General features: G+C 55.9%; 1 protein-coding gene across 1 annotated transcript in view; it reads left to right on the top strand.

The window, feature by feature from the left end:
* The first annotated feature begins 1,157 nt into the window (after nt 1-1,157).
* Nucleotides 1,158-18,465, top strand: part of FADS2 (fatty acid desaturase 2) — a 32,249-nt gene continuing 14,941 nt past the window's right edge. Inside the window, exons 1-5 of the mRNA XM_046014487.1 lie at nt 1,158-1,543; nt 9,524-9,634; nt 11,374-11,571; nt 11,685-11,786; nt 16,542-16,667. Coding sequence (XP_045870443.1) covers nt 1,337-1,543; nt 9,524-9,634; nt 11,374-11,571; nt 11,685-11,786; nt 16,542-16,667 — 744 coding nt within the window. The 5' untranslated portion in view covers nt 1,158-1,336. The remainder of the gene's footprint in view (nt 1,544-9,523; nt 9,635-11,373; nt 11,572-11,684; nt 11,787-16,541; nt 16,668-18,465) is intronic.

Raw genomic sequence — 18,465 nt, 5'->3', positions numbered from 1 at the left:
TTACTCCTGCTACACGTTCACCTCACAGGGTTGCCTGAGAAGCTAATGAGGGGAGTGTGCTGGCACTCAGGGACCTAGAAATTGTCCCACTGAAATAGGAGGCCGCTTATGAACTCCTGATTCCCAAGGCTGTCCTCACCCCCCCCCCCCCCCCCCCCCCCGTTCATCCTTAAATTCCACTTAGCTTCAGTCCACCTTCAGGATCAGGGCTCGGGGCACCCACTCCCCAGCCAGCTGCGTCCAGCCGTCCAGTCGGAGTCTGGGGGCCTGTCTCTCCAACCTAGCCATTCGATGCCTCCCTCTTTATTTCCCGGAGTCTGTCCGGTACTACTGTCCACTGCGTCGTGTGGGGTCGGTCCGTTATGGCTTCCCCGTCCGGTCGCCCAACTAGCCTGTGTCCAGGGCAAGAACCGCGTCCCGCCCGTCGCCGCGTCCCCTCCCCTCTCCCCCCACCACCATGGCGCCTAGCACAAAGAAGCAGAGCCGAGGTCCTGCAATTCTCTCTTCGGAGAGCGCCTGATTACAGGGTTCAGAGCCCTGGACGAGTCCGAGGCCGGCTCGTTTGTCCAGGGAGGCTGCAGGACGGCGCCCATGGACAGAGAGCGGACAATGCGGAGACTCCCGCGTCCTGATTCCGGCGGGCCGGGGAAGGACGTCACCCGGGCCTGCCCGGGAACGTGCCCGTGTCAGGTGCATGCCCCGGAGGCGCGGCGCACAGCCTCAGCCCCCGCTCCTCTGGGATCTCCTTCGGCGCCCCGGGGCTCAAGCGGGTAGGGCGGGGAGGGGAGGAGGTCGGACACGTAGCGGCCTAGCGGTTGGGCTAGACTCTGCGCGGGCGCACGGGCGGGGGAGCCGGGGACCGCTGCTCCAGCCCGCTGGCCTTCGAAAGATCCTCCTGGGCCAATGGCAGGCGGGGCGACGCGCCCGGATTGGTGCAGGCGCTCTGCTGATCACTGTGGAAACCCGGGCGGCGGGGAACCCGGGAGGATGCGGAGCTGTGGGCGGGGGGAGCGGGAGGGGCGGGCAGAGGAGGCGTCCAGGTCCTGAGCGACCCCGGAGTTTTTCCAGGAGGGAAAAGTCCACGGCGGGCTAGTGGGAGGAGGGAGGGGCGGAGGGAGGGGCGGAGGAAAGGGACCGCTTGGGGGCACTGGGAAGCCGGGGAGAGTCGGAGGGAAGGCAGGGGAGACTGCCTAGCTCGGGCGAGGCTGGGGGAGGGGGCGCCGCGGGAGGGGGAGTAGGAGAAGACAAAAGCCGAAAGCAAGGAGGGCCCGGGCCGCACACTCGAGCTGCGGGCGTGGAGGCCACAGCGCACGCGGCATCCCGGCCAGCAGGCAGCATGGGGAAAGGGGGGAACCAGGGCGAGGGGGCCACAGAGCGCGAGGCGCCCATGCCCACCTTCAGCTGGGAGGAGATTCAGAAGCACAACCTGCGCACGGACAAGTGGCTCGTCATCGACCGCAAGGTCTACAACATCACCAAATGGTCCAGCCGGCACCCAGGGGGCCAGCGGGTCATCGGGCACTACGCGGGGGAAGATGCTACGGTAAGGGCGTGGGGGCTCTGCTACCACCTTTCTGTGCCGCAGGCGGGAGTCAGAAGCCAGGGATCCCGGGGCTCCAAACCAGACCTCCAGCGCTGAATGGAGCGTGGGGCGTCCAGGAGGCAAGGAAAGCGTGTCTCCTGCGCTCGTTCCCCGCCCCAAATCCTCATCCTTTAAGACAGCGGGGGGGGGGGGGGGCACCTGGCTAGCGGGGTCGGATTTTGGAGCCCGGGAGGCAGGAGCGCGCCAGATCCAAGCGTTGGCGAGCAGGGTCTGCCGCGCGCGCTACGAACACACACCTCCCATCCTTCCGCCGGCTTCACACGGAGCGGGGTACTCCCGAAAGGGGGCGCTTGGGCCCTGGGAGTCTGGCAGCCCCAGCGTGGAAGATGGCCGCTCCTGGGCGCCGTGGACCGGAGCGGGAGACGGGCCAGGTGTGGGACTCCGCGCGCGTCCCTCACTCTCCAGCAGAGAAGGGGGCGGGGGAGATAGAGGCCTGTCGCGGACCGGGCTGGCTCCCGTCCTGAGAAGGTCCGCAATGGCTGCCGCGCGCAGACCGCCCGGAAGCTGCTGTTCTCATGCTCTTGGGGACTACCAGCACCCACCCCCAAGGGTCGGTGCTTGGGCTCCGGGGTGGGGAATCGGAAGGAGGGTTTGCAATGCCCGGACGAGGGCGGGGGGGGTGGGGGGGTGGGGCAGCAGCGTGTTTTTAGCAGCACTAGGCTGGCTTGGCAACAGGTCCCGCCTGGCGGGGGTTACTCTCGGACCTTGCAACTACTCAATGGTCCTCTGTTCCTAAATCCTGCCAGGAATGCCCTTCCTTCATCTTCCCTCCTGAAGGTATTGGGTGCCGAGCGGCCCATGGTACCCACACCAGAAGGCCCCTTCGGCCCCTCCTGATCCCCCAGTCTGCAATCCTGGCATCTCTTGAAGATGCTGCTGGAGCCCGGAGGGTGGGAACTGGAGAGGGGGAACCCAAGGGAGTCCAGGAGGGAAGAAAGGGGCCTCTCCGAGGCAGCAAGTTGGAGGCCACTGGGGAGGGGTGAATAGGGGAGAGGCCATGAGAGAGACAGGCACAGGACCCCTAGCTTGCTGACCAGTAGTGGGCTTTTGCTGTCCTAGCTGTATGGGCCCCTGTCCTACTGTGGAACTTTGGATCTCCCTACCTCTTCCAAGTCTTCTTGGGACAGGCCTACCCAGGCGGGCCAGACCAGGCAGTTACAGTCTTGGCTGGGAATGGCTTACGGCTTTGGTGAGCGGGGTCCAGCCGTGTGCAAGCTTGAGAAAGCGGTCATCACAAGATGGTGCCTACAGCATCTGGGCTCATCTGGTTTTACCTGCTTGCTTGGGAACACGGCCTCAGCCTTGGGGGGCTCGAGCACCCACCACAACTTAGGGGGCATACGGTTTTCAGACCATCTGTGTTATGTCATGTGGCCCTTCCCGCGGCTGTTTGTGGAAGCTGGGTAAGGGCAATTCTCAAATAAGAGACCTGCCTCCTGGGGCACCTGGGTGGCTCAGTGGGTTAAGCCTCTGCTTTCAGCTCAGGTCATGATCCCAGGGTCCTGGGATCGAGCCCCGCATCAGGCTCTCTGCTCAGCAGGGAGCCTGCTTCCCCGCTTTCTCTCTGCCTGCCCCTCTGCCTACTTGGGATCTCTCTCTGTGTCAAATAAATAAATAAAATCTTTTAAAAGAAAAAAAAAAAGAGACCTGCCTCCTGGTCGAGGTCTTCCCACTGTGAAATACATTCTCTGATGTGGAGACAATATGTACTGTGTGGCGGAGTGCTTCCTAAGCCGCGAGTAAGCACTAGAAACATTGCTTCTTGTCCTTCGTCCATCTGGCAAATGAGGGAAGAAGGTGAGGATTATGTAAAATGAGCAACAAGGAATTGGGTGGGAAAAAGTCGAGATTTATGCCGATTTTATGTGTTCTGGCAATGCATTGCACAGCCCTTATCCCCGAAGCTCACCGCTTTCTAAGATGAGGCTTTTAGGGCCTGGCATGGGCTAACTGGGGATACGGTGCTCTAACATGGAGTGGGCATCTAGATTCTCCTCTCTTTTCCGTCTGGGCCAGGGCGGGGAAAGGCCATGGGCAGCACAAGGTCGTATGGGAAGAGGGCTCCAAGAGGCAGGGATAGGTGAGGAATCAGGAGACCCTTGTCACAGGCTGGGGGGCAGCTGACTTTGCCCCTCTGAGCACGGACTTCTTCCTTAAAGCTTGGGGACAGAGTATTCAGGCCACGCAAGTCAGGGAGGGATAGGTCAGCAGGTAAGAGTTCGGATCCCCGGGAGCCCTCAGTGCACTGTTTTGAGCCGATCGCAGTGCAGTAACAGCCTCCCAAGAGGCCGGAAGTCAAGGAAGCCATTCTCGGGACAATTCAGGATCCCAGTCAGGGGTTTTCCTGATTCTGAGAAAAAGGCCTCGAAAGTCAAGACTTCCTCTTCCCAAAAGGGTGACCTAGCCAAGGGCAGTTGTCATTTGGTGCTTCTGCAGAAGTAAGAACTTGGTCTTGCCTGTAAGAATACAGGTGCTTAATTTTTGTAACTCACAAAACACATTCATGCCCGTTAGTGCAGCCCGCCCTTGGATCAGACCTGTAGGTGTCTCTCCTTGCTCTTAGGTTTAAAAACCTTGCTCAAGTTTGAAAAACTTGCTCCAGGGGCTGCACTCAGGTTTAAGCTCAGGATCTACCATTACCATGCCCTCCAGGCCCACTTTCCCTTTCCCCTGTCTCCCTGTCTCCCTGTCTCCCTCCCTCCCTTCCTTTTCCACCTCTCCTGCCCTCCAGCACTCCTCTGCTCTCCCCATTGGCAGACGGAACAGACGGAACCCTCTGAGTCCCAAGGATGTCTGTTCTTCAAGGGAGATGTAGAACTTACCCCACTTGGGGCTTTTAATCTTCAGCTACGATTCATGACACATTTATTTAGTGTCTCCGCGTCTCTGAGCCGGGTCCTGGGCATTAAAATGAACGATTCAGACCATGACCGCATCTGGTGGGTTTGCTTCCCTCCTTCCTCTCGTGCTGGGGTTTGACGCTGGACCCTCTCCTTCTAGGTCTATTCTCCAGCTTTTTCTGCCCCGTCTGCGTCAGTCGCCTCTTGGAGCCCAGGGAAGGCGAGAAGAGGTCAGGGTTCTGTCCGTCTGCGGACCTGCTCCCGTGTTGTTCTTAGGAAAAGGCGACTGATTGGAAACAGAACAAATCTCTGACCTGCTTTAGATGGGGTGGGGTGGGGGGAGGTTGTAGTGTTTGGAGGCAGAGGACTTAGGTTTCTATCCCAGCTTTATGAATTCATAGGCAAGGTATTGCCTGTGAACTTTGCTTTCACAGGTCTGTGAAATGGGACGTTACCACCAGGCTCCAGGGAGCTGTCTCCAACTTTAGGACACGGGTGTGAGGGATCCTAACGGGGGGGGGGGGGGTGGCCTTAGCCTCCCGTGTGTGTACGTGCATGTGCCTGGCACACAGGCTCTGGAGTTCAGGAAATCAGAGATAAGAGTGTGAAGACAAGTTGAGTGACCCCATTTTCGCCAAAGGAAAAGGCGTTGACTGTGCCTCTGTTTGTGCCTGGAGGACAGCTGTACCTTCTGAGCGGGATTAAGGCAGGGCAGTCCCATTCTCCCGGGCTACAGCTTCAGGAGAGCACCCGCTAACCCTCCTCCCACTACTTATCACTTGTGAGGATCCCTTCGGTCTCTGTGGGACCCATGCAGGTGCTTACATTCTGTGCAGTTAGGCCCTTCCCATCCCCGGGGCCTTGCATGTGCCAGACGTCAGCTGAGACGCTCTGCCTGCAGCCTCCATTGCTGCTTTCCCTGGGATGGAGCACAGTCCAGCAGCTCGGCCGTGGAGAGGACACCAGGGACTCTGTCTCTAGCTGAGAACTCAGGGAACTTCTTCAGCTTCTCCCTCTTTAACCCCTTGTTCTGCAGAGTCCCAGTTCCCAGGGCGGTTCCCTGCCACCCGGAGTGCCCTCGGGGTGCTCATCCCATGTTCTCGGTCCCGGTCTCAGCTGGTCTCAGCTCTATGCCAGTGGGGCTGGGTCTGGGGAAGGGATCCTTCAGGCAGAAGTTGGCTGGCTTTGGTGCTGGGTGAGGGCGGAAGCAGGAAGTGCGGCACCCGGTATCTTCCATTCTGGAATCTTGGGCCGTTCCTCCCGCAGCCTGCCCTCCGCACCCGCAGCACACGCACCTGCCCGCAGCACACGCACCTGCCCGCCTGAGGACCGTTCCGGTCTGCTCTCTCTCAAGCCGTTGCTGCTCCTTTCTCTTCACCCTTGGCCCAGGGCTTCCGGAAAGACTTTGGCCTCTCTTCCTCTCAAGTGAGGACAGATGCGGGTCCAATTCTTGCTCCAAAGTCGACATTTGGATTGGCCCCATCTTACTTTGCATGGTGACCTCCTGATCCAGTCAGACACTTCTCCAGCCCAGCAGTTCCTGGGAACCTTCTGTAGGAGTGGGAGGTTCCTTCGCGACACTTTGAAGGGGGAGATGCCAAAAGTGCTCAACTCTCAGTGGGGAGGAAGCTCGTTTGGACTGAGACGTGTGTATCGGCACTGGAAAACTCTAGAAGTAGGCACACCTGCAGTGAGACGGTGGGCTGGCAGCTTCACCTCCCTCCGTCTCTTTCTCGTCTCTAGAATAGGACCCGCCTTGGAGTTCGGTAAGGACTGGTGGCTTACGCACCTAAGGCCCATGGCTCTGTGGCAAGCCCTAGGTGTCTCAGGATGTGGTAACTCTGCCACCACGGCAGTGGGGGGGCTGGAGAGATTGACGAGTTCTGTTGTCTCAGGAGCGTAAGCCAGGTTGCACAAAGAGCGCGGCAAGGGTGTGAGCGTGATTGCAGAGTGGGCGTTTCCTGGGGCTAGAGAGGGCAGAGCGGTGGGCTCCTGGACCCTCACATTCACTTGTGAGCCCCCCCCTTAGGCTTCATCGTAGGCCTGGGGGTTGCAGTGAGTGAGACGGCCGTGGCCCTTCCCTTGTGGAGCTCATCAAAGAGGGGGAGAGAATGACATGTACGGAAGTAAGTCATACAGCTTGTGAATTGGTAACTATTATGAAGAAGGCAAAACGGGGCAATGTCCAAGAGAGAGCGTGGGGCTGGAGGGTGGTTGGGAAAAGCCAGCCACGGGGCACGATGGGAGCAGGGCTCCCAGGTGGGAGGAAGTGCCGTGCAAAGGCCCTGACATGAGCATGAACTTGGTGGGTTCACAGGTGGTTTTCACCTGGCCTGCTCAGAACACTGTCAGACCTACCACGGACAGCCAGAGGCCCTCTCAGTTCTCGGCTTCCTCAACTAGCAGGAGGCATGTGGTGCCACAGCCCTGGAGTCAGGTGAACTTGGATTTGATCCCGGTTCTGCACTTAGAGCAGAGAACGTTCCCTGCTTGCGCTCCAGGGTCTTCATCCACACCGCAGGCTCTTGGCCTTCTGGAACATAAACAAGGCTCCTGACTCGCTCCCTGTCACATGGGGAGGTGAGAGGCCACCTGAGAGCCTTCCGGAAATGGCCAAGGAACGGTCTGGGTTGGGACGGGAGTCTGTCTGTCTGGCTGTCCGTCGGCTCCACCAAGCTCCCCAGTCCAGGCGGGGGCTTGAGGGCATGACCTGGACCTGGGGGGGGGGTGGCGGGGGCTGGGGTGGGCAGTGGGTGCTGGCTGAGAAATGAGTCGCTTGCAGACTTGAATTTTACCTCCCAGTGAGGAGTAGAGAGTGGTGGTTTAGTTATCAGACACGGCAGTTGGCTCTCAGGAAACTGCCTTACCAAAGGCTTCCCGTCGTTTCTGGGAGCCGTGGTCTGATCGGGGGAGGACCAATGAAGGAGCTTCTGTAGGCTCTGGCTCTGGAAGGCAGTCCTGCTCACCACTGCACCGCCGACACCAGGCCCTGCCTTGGATACTGCTGGAGGGCCTTTCCCCGGGGCCTCTGGGCTCAGTGGGGCCGGGAAGGGCCTCACTTCCCAGAGGTCGCTGAGGCTGGGGTGGGGACAGCTGGCCCGGAGGCCAGAGCTAGTGTGCGCCAGCCATTGCCTGCCCGGGCCCCCACAAGGGCCCCATGTCTCTTCTCTGAAAATATACTTGATCTGATCCTCTGTCTCCCTCCCTTTCTGTTCAGGTAGGGGGGCATGGACATGTTTTTAAAACTGTACAAATTGTTGTTTTTTTTGGCCTGTTCTAGAAACAAATAGAATGAAGACCAGGTAAAAAGACTCGATTGCAGGCATGCAGTAAGGAATTGGGAGAGGCCTGGCGATCACTGTCGGGAGATACTTTAGTGGGGAGTTTAAACATGCTTACGAGTTGTGGGTACTTTCCTGGTTCATCCCTCATTTAAAAAAAATTTGAAGATTTCCAAACATGCAGAACTGTTGAAAGAGTAAGGGAACACCTGCATTTCTTCAACCAAGATGCACTAATCTCAACATCTTCCCATGTTTGCATTCCCCTTCTTTGTATATTTCTTTTTTTTTTTGTACGCGATTTTCTTTTGCCGAATCTTTTTGCTGAATGTGAAAATAAGTTGTCCCAGTTACGCCATCTTGTCCCTAAGTTCTTCACCACCTGCTCCTAAGAATGGGGACATTCTCTAACATCATCACGATACCTTTTTTGCGATGAAGAAAATGAACAGTAAGTTCTTCCTATGACCAGATCCCTGGTCCATACTCAAATTTTCCGATTCAACCTCAAAAATGTCTTGTGGAACAGCTGGGTCTTTATTTTTCCCCCCTCCAAAAAGGAGCCTTTCAAATCAAGCATTGCATTTCTTTTTTAAGATTTTATTTATTTATTTGACAGCTAGAGATCACAAGTAGGCAGAGGGGCAGGCAGAGAGAGAGAGAGGGGAAGCAGGCTTTCCACTGAGCAGGGAGCCCGATGTGAGGCTCGATCCCAGGACCCTGAGATTATGACCCGAGCCAAAGGCAGAGGCTTAACCCACTGAGCCACCCAGGTGCCCCAAGCATTGCATTTCTTATAATCATTTAGTTTTATCTTTTTCAGTTTTTTTTAAAAGCTAAATACCTCTTCCCAACACACACACACACACACACACTTTTCCCCCATGGTGTTGATGTTTCTCCTGGTTTCTCATGGTATCATTTGACTTTGTTCTCTATCTTGCAGTGCGTCAACATTTGGCTCACTGCAGGGTAAGTGTTTGCCATTAGGACATCATATGGTAACCCATGATGCCAGCTCATCCCCAGTGAAAGTGCCATGTTTGTTAATGAGATGACTTATGTAATAATATAGATTTAATATAGAATATAATATAATGATTTTAGTAACGCGAATAGAAAAAAACCCAGAAGGAAACCAGCTAAAATACTAGTCAGTGTTACTTGCTCTCTGGGTGCTATCCGTTTTCCTCTTTGTTCTTGTGTACATTTTCTAAACTTGCCCAAATCATGCACGTTATAACTTTATCATTGGAGTTATAATGATAATATTATACCACATTTAAAAAATTTTTTAAAGAATTTATTTATTTGAGAGAAAGAGCAAGAGAATGAGATTGAGGATGAGCGAGGGGGAGGGGCAGAGGGAGACGCAGACTCCCCGCTGAGCGGGGAGCCCCGACTCGGGGCTTGATCTCAGGACCCCAGGATTATGACCTGAGCTGAAGGCAGATGTTTAACAGACTGAGCCACCCAGGCACTCCTGTTTTGTTTTGTTTTGTTTTTTTAATTTTAAAAGCAAGAGTTGGGTTCCAGCCCGTGCATCTCTCTGCAGGGGTGCGTTTTTCTGACTCCCCTGGAGGGGTCCTGAATGTCTGCACACACCCCTTCGGTGTGCTCAGGGTGGAGACTGGGCACTGAGCGATCTGCCGAGATGAGGCCGGAGAGAGCATCTGGGGCCAGGTCCTGGAAGGCCTTGATCAGGGTCCACGTGGGGGACACGGAGAGCTGCTGCTGGTTAGCCCTGCCCTCCCCGGGTCTGAGGTCTCCCGCTCACCTGCTGCTCTCCGCCTCCCCAGGATGCCTTCCTCGCCTTCCACCGTGACCTCGACTTTGTGCGCAAGTTCATGAAGCCTCTGCTGATCGGAGAGCTGGCCCCGGAGGAGCCCAGCCAGGACCATGGCAAGAACGTGAGTGTGCCCGGACCAAGCAAGGAGAGGAGGGCTTGCGGGGAGAGGGGGTGCCTGCCTAAAGACAGAGAGTGCCAGGTGTGGGCCACGGGAGCCCCCGCCCAATACCTGGGGTCAGGCAGGACTTCGAGACTCTGCAGCGAGCCCCTTCCCTTGACGCCAGCCTGGGCTGGGCCCTCTCTTGGGGTGATTCGTTCTCAGCCTCCTCACTTCCCGGGTCTCAGTAGTTAGGCTGGGCCCAGGGTCTTCAATTCTGGTCCAGTCCTCCTGCTGGGAGGGAGGGAGAGAAAGAGAACCTTTCTCTCTCCTTCCCTGGGAAATAGAGCCCATTCTGTGGGCCAGAGGCCAGCCTCCTCCCCGCCCCCCCCCCCCAGCTCTCCCTGCCCCTGGCCCTCCCTTTTCTCCCCAGGGTTGAGGGGGGAGATTGTCTTCACCTCTCCCTGGAGCTGACCTGGGGTTCCAACCTGCACCCTCCATCCGTGGCTCTGGCCTCCGCCCTCCCCGGCTCCCCTGCAGGCAGGCAGCTTCTCTCCTCTCTTTTAGGTCCTGTGGGCTCCCTCCTTCCCAACCTTGCTTCTCTGGCCCTAACTGCTTTCCCCACTTTCCCTACTTAAATGGGTGTCAGCCACTCTTCAGATCCTTTGCCTCTTACCACCCAGGCTCCCAAACCTGGCTCCCTCCACCCATACGGCACCCCACCACCACTGTCTCCCCTTTCAAAGCACCTCTTCCCCCATCTGCCTGACCCCCGCCTCCCAGCCGCTTCCTTTCTCCCAGCCATGCTCATGTCTCTGGAGTCGCCCCCTGACTCCACCTGGGCCTCTCTGGCGCCCCATCCCCAGGACCCAACCAGCTGTCCTGCCTCCCTGAGCTCTGTAGGGGCAGGGATGTTTTCCTATGGTGGGGCCCCCCACCATGATCCCTGAGACTCCACAGAGTACCAGAGCAAGTAGGGACAGAGTCGGGTGGTGGAAAAGTGTGAGCTTGTGTGTATGTGTGTGTGTTAATACATACATACCCAGAGCACAAATTTTACCATTTTAGCCCGTTTTAGATGCACAGTTCAGTGGCTTTGGGACACATCACATTGTTCTGCAAACTTTTCCCACCATCCACTTCTAGGACTTACTCATCACCCCAAATGATAACTGTCCCCATTAAACATTAACTCCCTGTTGGACATCTGCCCTGTGCCCTACAGCCCCGGGAACAGTTGCCCCACTTTCTGTCTGGCACTTGCCTACTCCCGGTGGCTCTGCGGTGTGGAATCATACAGTATTTGTCCTGTTATGTCTGGCTTAATGTCACGGAGCGCGAGGTCTGCGAGGTCCATCCCTGTGCATCGGCCATTGGGCTCTCCTGCCTCTCGGTGGCCGAATCGGACTCCGTCGTGCGGAGAGACCACGTCCTGGCCGGCCAGGCGTCCACTGATGTGTATTTGGTTTGCTCGTGCCATGTGCCTTGGGAATAACGCCACTGTGAACGTGGTGTGCAAAATACCAGCTTTCGAGTCGGAGCCTTTCTCTGCCACTGACCCGGCTGGGGCCGAACACGTGACGTGCGGGGCTGGGGAGGCCCAGGCGGACGGCTCGGGCATGGTACACCATGGCCAGGCTTCCTCGGGTCACAGGCCTGTGGGGGGGAACCCCTCTTGGCCACCATTTCCCCCGGCAAGAAGACATTGGTCCCCTCCGGCGCAGCCGGGTGGCTGACACATTCCCTGTGCTCTTCCTCCCCAGGCCCAGATCACAGAGGACTTCCGGGCCCTGAGGAAGGCGGCTGAGGACATGAACCTGTTCAAGAGCAACCACCTGTTTTTCCTCGTCCTGCTGGCCCACATCATCGTCATGGAGAGCATTGCCTGGTTCATCATCTTTTACTTTGGCAATGGCTGGATTCCAACCGTCATCACGGCCTTTGTCCTTGCTACCTCTCAGGTGAGGTGTGGCGTCCGGTGAGGGACCGGTGAGGCCCCCCGACTGTCCCCCGCCCGCTCGCAGAGGCCGGGGACGTAGGAAAGCTGGTGTCCTGAGAGCACCTCTCTCCGCAGGCCCAAGCTGGATGGCTGCAACACGATTACGGCCACTTGTCTGTCTACAAGAAGTCCACCTGGAACCACGTCGTCCACAAGTTCATCATCGGCCACTTAAAGGTAAATACCAGCAGCCCTGGGCGTCTGCCCAGCAGTTAGCGGCTGGCACGGCCTCAGCTCACTCTGCCCGGGGCAAAGTGTCCTCTCGGGTCAGCATCTGTGGCTGCAGAGTACTGCGGCACCCCCGGGAGCCAGGCCTTCCTGCTGGGCTGCGCTGGGCTCTGGGACTAGGCGAGTCCTCCCCTCCTCCGACCTCCCAACCCCGGCTCCGATCCTATCAGGTGGAGAAGCAGGATACTGGTTATGAGGACAGGTCTGTGCCGTTCTTGTGCGTTGACTCCATTGATGATGTTATTTATAGTGTTTGCTCTTTGTCTAAAAACTTATCTAATAAATCCCTATTAGCCTGAAAGGGAGATGCTGTCAGGGAAGTCTCTAGATAAGAGACAACGATCCGCTGAGCCATAGGACTGGAGTTATTCAAGCTCATGGGGAAGTAGTTCCTCTCACAACCCCTCCCTGCACCCCGCCGATGAGGAGGTCACTCTACAGCGCGTTATAGCGAGGCAAGCCCGTAAGAAGACAGGTTGGCCTTGCCAGCGACCTTGTGCTTACCCGATTGGCCAATCTCCTTGATTTTGGAAATAAGTCCTTGCCAGCTCATTCTGAAACATCTCGTTCCCCAGCTTGGCCCTTTCCCAGCAGCACCCAGCTGCTTGTCCTAAGAAAGGCTGTGTCCTAAAGAATCCCATCCCGCCTCACCCCGGCTTGAGAAGAGCTACCTGTCTGGGTTAAGCGGGTCCCCCTCCACCCGCCCCGTGACCCAGATCGCGGGGAGCCCATGGCCGGCCGGCTGTGGATCTGGAGGGGGGCAAACTCCAGCTGAGTTAATAACCAGTCGCCTGCAGCTTGCCTGGCCCTGAGCCTGTGGCAGCCTGAGAACCTGGTTTCTTTCCAGAAATACAGGGGTGAAGGCAGAGGGCGTGCACAGTGGAACGCTTTGTTTTATTTCATCCTCTTGTCTGCTGGATGAAACCCTCCTCAGTATTGGAAAGTAACATTTCACTCCCGACCCACGTTATCCCCACCCGCTTAACAAAGATGGGCTGTGTCCTGTTTCCAGATTCTGGATGGGAGCTGAGAGGGCCTTTCCTGCCTGACGTCTCTCAGTTTTTGCAGGGCCCAGCTCTCGTGTTGGATGGAGGATGAGGCTGGGACAGAGGACTGGCCTCCCTGGAGAATGTGGGTTTATGATGTCAGAGCTCTGGAGTTGGGGGAGGACAGGGTACTTGGGCTCGGAGGTTCTGCACTCACGGCTGGCCGGTCCTCTGCTTGGCTGTGTCCTCCTTGCCGTGTGTAAGCCAGGGGCCCAGCCATGCAGCTCAGCCCGGGGTGCCCCAGGACTAGGAGCCTCACAGCCGGCAGAAACCGCTCCGGTACCCCACAGTCACATGGCTGCGGACAAGCCTTGTAGATCCGTCTGCTCTCCTGGTTCCCTTTGTTGGGAAGAAAGGGGGCCGGCTTTGGGGAGGTCCCCAGAGGCCCTGCTCCCTTGAGTGGTTTAGCACAAGCTGGTGGGGAGCAGAGAACGGGGTGCCGGGCGCTTTGAGGGGCCGGGACCTGCTTCCTACACGCAGCCTGAGCCGCTGCAGGATTGCAGCATGGGCTCTCCCCATCCCGACTTCTGGTGTCTTCTGGCGGATGTTTCTTCCAGAGGATGACCTTGTACAAAGAGTTCTGAGCCATCATACCTCTTTCATTGTCTGGATTGCATGCCAGATAAAATGCACAACACAAGGCCAGCACCGTCCAGACTCCACTCTGGATTCAGTAACCAGGAGACCGCCAGACTTTCCATGCATCATCTCGGGCCACCAAGGGCAGGAACTAGGGTGGGGCAAGTGAGGCACTCGCCGAGGGCACAAAATGTAGGGGGAGGCCAAAAAGACTCGGTAATCAGGATGAAGACCATTCTAATGTGTTTTTTAAATTAATTTATTTATTTTAAAGATTTTATTTGACAGAGAGAGATCACAAATAGGCAGAGAGGCAGGCATGGTGGGGGGGAAGCAGGCTCCCCACCAGAGAGCCTGATGCAGGGCTTGATCCCAGGACTCTGGGACCATGACCCGAGCAGAAGGCAGAGGCTTAACCCACTGAGCCACCCAGGCGCCCCTCTAATGTGTGGTGTTGTTTTTGGGTTTTTTTTTTTAAAGTTAATGCCAAAGAAAATCTACAGAGAACAAAATAGCAACATTTTGAAGAAAGATCAGGGCTGGGCTGGGCCATATTGGAACCTGAGGCAAAAGAAAGAATCTGTGGTCCTATATTTACGTTTGTGTGTATTTTTTTTAATGCGGAGTTAGTCTTTTTCCTCAGAACATGAAAGTAGTTGAGAAGCATTTAAGAGTTAGAAAGCCGGATGGATGAAAGTTCCCAACATTAAAAGAAAGTATATTATTTGTACCGAAACAAAGTTTATTCTTATTTTACTTTGGTTTAAGTTAGTTAAAAATTATTTAAGGGGCGCCCGGGTGGCTGAGTCAGGCGTCCGACTCTTGGTTTCAGCTCAGATCATGATCTCAGGGTCGGGAGATTGAGCCCCACGTCCGGCTCTGCGCTGGGCATGGAGCCTGCTTAAGATTCTCCTCCCTCTCCCTCTGCCCTTCCCCCACTAAATTTTTTTTTTTTAAGTTTTTAAATTAAGATTGACAGTGGGTGGAGAGAAGTCATCCAACTTGGCAATTCTCTCATTTGAAAACGAGACAGACCGTAAAGTCGAGTCGGAAAGTATTGCTGATGCCTTTGTGACCATTTGAGCTCTGACTGGGAGCAGCCCAGGACTTTTGGGCTTGATCCTGGGTCTCCGGCTCCACCAAGGGGACTTTGGCTTCTGGAGCAGTCCACACAACACCTGCCCCGGCCCCCAAGCCCTCGCCCAGCCTCTTCCCTCTGTCAGGAAAGCCCCCCCTCACTCTCACTCTGCCTGGCTCCATCCTCCATGTTCTCTCATCTTTCCTGGCCCCATCTCAGTGTGCCTGGGGCCCGCACTCTGTCTTGCCAGGCAAGGGCTGGCCTCGGGACCCCTGCTTCATCCTTAGGGCTGCTCCTTATCCCAGGCCCAGCAGGACTTCTGGGTGGGAAGACTAAGTAGGGCTCTGCCTGGTGAAGGAAGGGAGAGGATCCCAGCAGACGACTAGCTCTGTCCGGAGAGAGCCAGACGGCCTCCCCTAGCTGACTCACCTGCCGGGGCATTCACAGCTCACCTCTCTTTCCTTCTTTCATTCATTCCACGAACATCCCTGGGTTGGTGTATTTTAAACATCGTCGTACTCCTAACTCACCGTGCCCCTCAATTTCTTTGTGCTGGAGACTTTCCATGTGACCTGTCCCAGGAATCGGGCTCCTTCTGGCTGGAAAGGTGAATGTGTCGTCTGTTCCTCAGTCCTCTGAGCCCTCGCTCACTGACATTTTTGTTGTGTTGCTGTTTTTCTGCTCTGATGGGTTTTGAGACCCACGTGCTTACAGGCGGAGGCCACAGCTGTGCCCGGCCACGCGTCTCCGAGTCCAAAGACCGTGTTTGGGCCAAAAGTATCTTCTAAGTAAAATGTTTGTTTTAGCAATTAGTCCTCTCTGTGGATGGCCAGACCCTTGGCCTAAGCGTTGACTGATCAAGATGTAGTTCACCAGTAGAGTGAAGTCAGAAGGGTCCCATTTCCTTCTACGGCCACAGGGCAACTTGGGGGACAGGCATACCTCCCACGCGAGCCAAGAGCTTGTGTTGGTGAGACAGAAATTTATGACCTTGAGATAAATACCCAGGCAGTGCTTCTTGTCTCCTAGGATCATGGTTTTATATTTTCATGTTAGAACCTGGGAGCTCTTCCCTGTTCCTGTTGGCGATGGCGTATTAAGCCTTCCTGTGGCCTTTCAGGGGGGACCTCCCTGGGTCCTCACCACTCAGGGCAGCAAGATCCATCTGGATGTTGGGGCGTCTCCTGCCAACTGCTTGTAGAATATTCATGATTTATGCAACTGTTGTCCTAATCGATGTGGGAACACCTTTGTCACCCCCAAAAGAAACTTCTCCCCTCTTAGCTGCTGCCTCCCAACCCCTCATCCCTCCCACGCGTCCCCAACCCCAGCCCTAGGCAACCACTGACCTCGCTATCTCTAGATTCTCTACTCTGGACATTTCCTCTCAATGGAGCCACGTCCGTGGTTCTTTGTGTCTGGCTCCCGTCCCCTTGGCATGAAGTTTTCAAGGTTCGTTTGCAGTGTGGCGGGTGCCTCATACCTTTCTCCTACCTTCTACCTCGCTGCGGCACAGCCCAACCGTTTCCACCTGTTGGTCACTTTGAACAATGGGAACGTGCGTGTACAATTTTGTGTAGCCACGTTTTCATTTCTCTTGGGTACACGCCTAGGAGCACAATCCTGGGCCGCGTAGCGGAGACCCCCTTCTTACCGTTCCTGAAACAGAAGTGTTTCTGCTTGTAGAACATGGCCCTCGGGGGTTGTGTGGAGGCAGAGGGGTGGGGGGGGCTCACCCCGGCCGAGGCTGGCCTCGCCCCCCGTTGCTGTATAGGGGGGGAAACGGGCCTGGAGGGACAGCCTGGCTTGGCTCCCTTCACACGCCCGAGCCTCGGGGCGGGCAGGGCGGCATTCGGAGGCTGGTGGGGTGGGGAGGAGCGGGGATGGGGGGCCAAGGCCCTGTGTATGACAGTGGAGTCGGTTCTGGGTCTTGGCGATGCTGGGGTCGGGTCCCCCAGAGAACTGTGCCACTCACCCTGTGTCCCCCCCACCCCACCCCAGGGTGCCTCCGCCAACTGGTGGAACCATCGCCACTTCCAGCACCACGCCAAGCCCAACATCTTCCACAAGGACCCTGATGTGAACATGCTGCACGTGTTCGTCCTGGGCGAGTCGCAGCCCATAGAGGTAGGCCAAAGGGTCAGTGCTGATGTGGAGATGTGGAAAGTGTGCCCCCTGGGCGGGAACCCGGGAAGGAATCCTGTGGGCTGCAGAGTCATCCGAACACGAATTTGGATGGAATGGCCTTCTGCATACATAATGAGCCTTAGATGCCTTTCTCCCTCCCGTGGGCTGGGGAAGAACGCTTCCTGGCTGGTTTCTTCCTGGGGGCCAGGGAGCTCTGGTCCCGGTTCACAGGCAAGCACAGGTCCAAGCCTTGAATGTGGTCCCCAAAACCAGCTCAAGGAAACCCTGCTGGGAGAATCACAGTCCTCGATGGCAAGAGGGACCTCAGCGTGGGCTGGTCCAACCTGCTTCCCCAGACATGTTTCAGGATCCTATAGTTCAGTGGCCAGCCTAGGGCAAGGCCCCGATCTGACAGTGAGGTCGTTCACTTCCCCTGTAGGACATGGTCTTATTTTTATGTTAGCTCAATTTTTATTATAAATAGAGAAGTTACCTATTTAACATTACACATTTAAATATCAGAGAAGTATACAAAATTACAAGTGAATCTGCTATTATCTCCCTCCTCCCCCTTTGCCCCAAATATCATTCCCCTGAGGATAGCCCACAGGACATAAATCCTTCCAGATGGCTTTTATGTGTACATTCATTTTGTTTCTATTTATTTTTTAAAGATTTTATTTATTTGAGAGGGAGAGTGCGTGTGCATGTGCAATTAAGGGGAGGGTCAGAGAGAGAGGGAGAAGCAGACTCCCCGCCAAGCAGGGATTGTGCTGTGGGTGTTTGAGGGTTGGGGGAGGACTAGCAGGGAGGCTGTTGAGAAATGTTTCACCTTTAGCTACTGCCTTTTGGCTGTGCAGGAATACAAGTTACGGCCTCTCAGCCCACCAGGGCTCCATCTTTTGACGTACTATTGCCTGCTTCTTGGTGTTGTGTAGTCCTGGTGGGAAGAGGAGAGGGGGTTCTGGAAACCTGGTACTCACCAGTGAAGTGATTCTCTTCTCTGTTGGGGCCTCGATTTGGGAACTATTAGGTACCCTCTCCTGTGTGCTGTCCCTCCCCATTCTAGAATTTGGGCCTCTGGTGTGTATGGAGGCACTCGGGTAAAGTGTTCAGGCCAGTTGCAATATATGTTAGGAACAAGGCTTCGGAGAGGATTTGAGCTAGAGGGGAATGCACTAGAGGCTTTGTTTTAATCTGCTTCTTTGGCATTTGGTGTAACTGCCTTCTGTTTCTGGTGGGGAGCATGGCTCCTTTGTCTTTACTGTCTTCTGATGGAGAAGGCTGGGGGCTCCCTGTTGCCACCAGAGCCATGCTGGGCTCTGCTTGGATCAGGACTGAGGCCTAAGTTCGTGGCTTGCTCTGAAAACCAGGTATCAGAGTCCCCATCCCCTCTTTTTATTTCACTACTACTACTACTACTACTACTATTAACATACTTGTTATAGAAATAAAGTTTGTACTTGAAAAAAAAAAAGGAGGCAAGCAGCACGTACTTTGGAAGAGAATATAATCCCTGCCTGGTCAGCAAGGCTGCCGGCTTCCCAAGCACAGTGCGTTGTCTAATTTCCCCCGCGATCGACAATGTCGCAGAAAACCCGCGATCCTAGGACCCTGGGATCATGACCTGAGCCGAAGACAGACACTTAACCACATGAGCCACCCAGGTGCCCAGCACATATGCACTTTAAAAACCAAAATTAAGGGCACCTGGGTGGCTCAGTGGGTTAAAGCCTCTGCCTTTGGCTCAGGTCATAATCTCAGGGTCCTGGGATTGAGTCCCGTGTCAGGCTCTCTG

The sequence above is a fragment of the Meles meles genome, chromosome 8 (genome assembly GCF_922984935.1).
Source record: "Meles meles chromosome 8, mMelMel3.1 paternal haplotype, whole genome shotgun sequence".
Lineage (NCBI taxonomy): Eukaryota > Metazoa > Chordata > Mammalia > Carnivora > Mustelidae > Meles > Meles meles.
The sequence above is the reverse complement of the archived record's forward strand: the minus strand, read 5'-3'. Positions and strand labels throughout refer to the sequence as shown.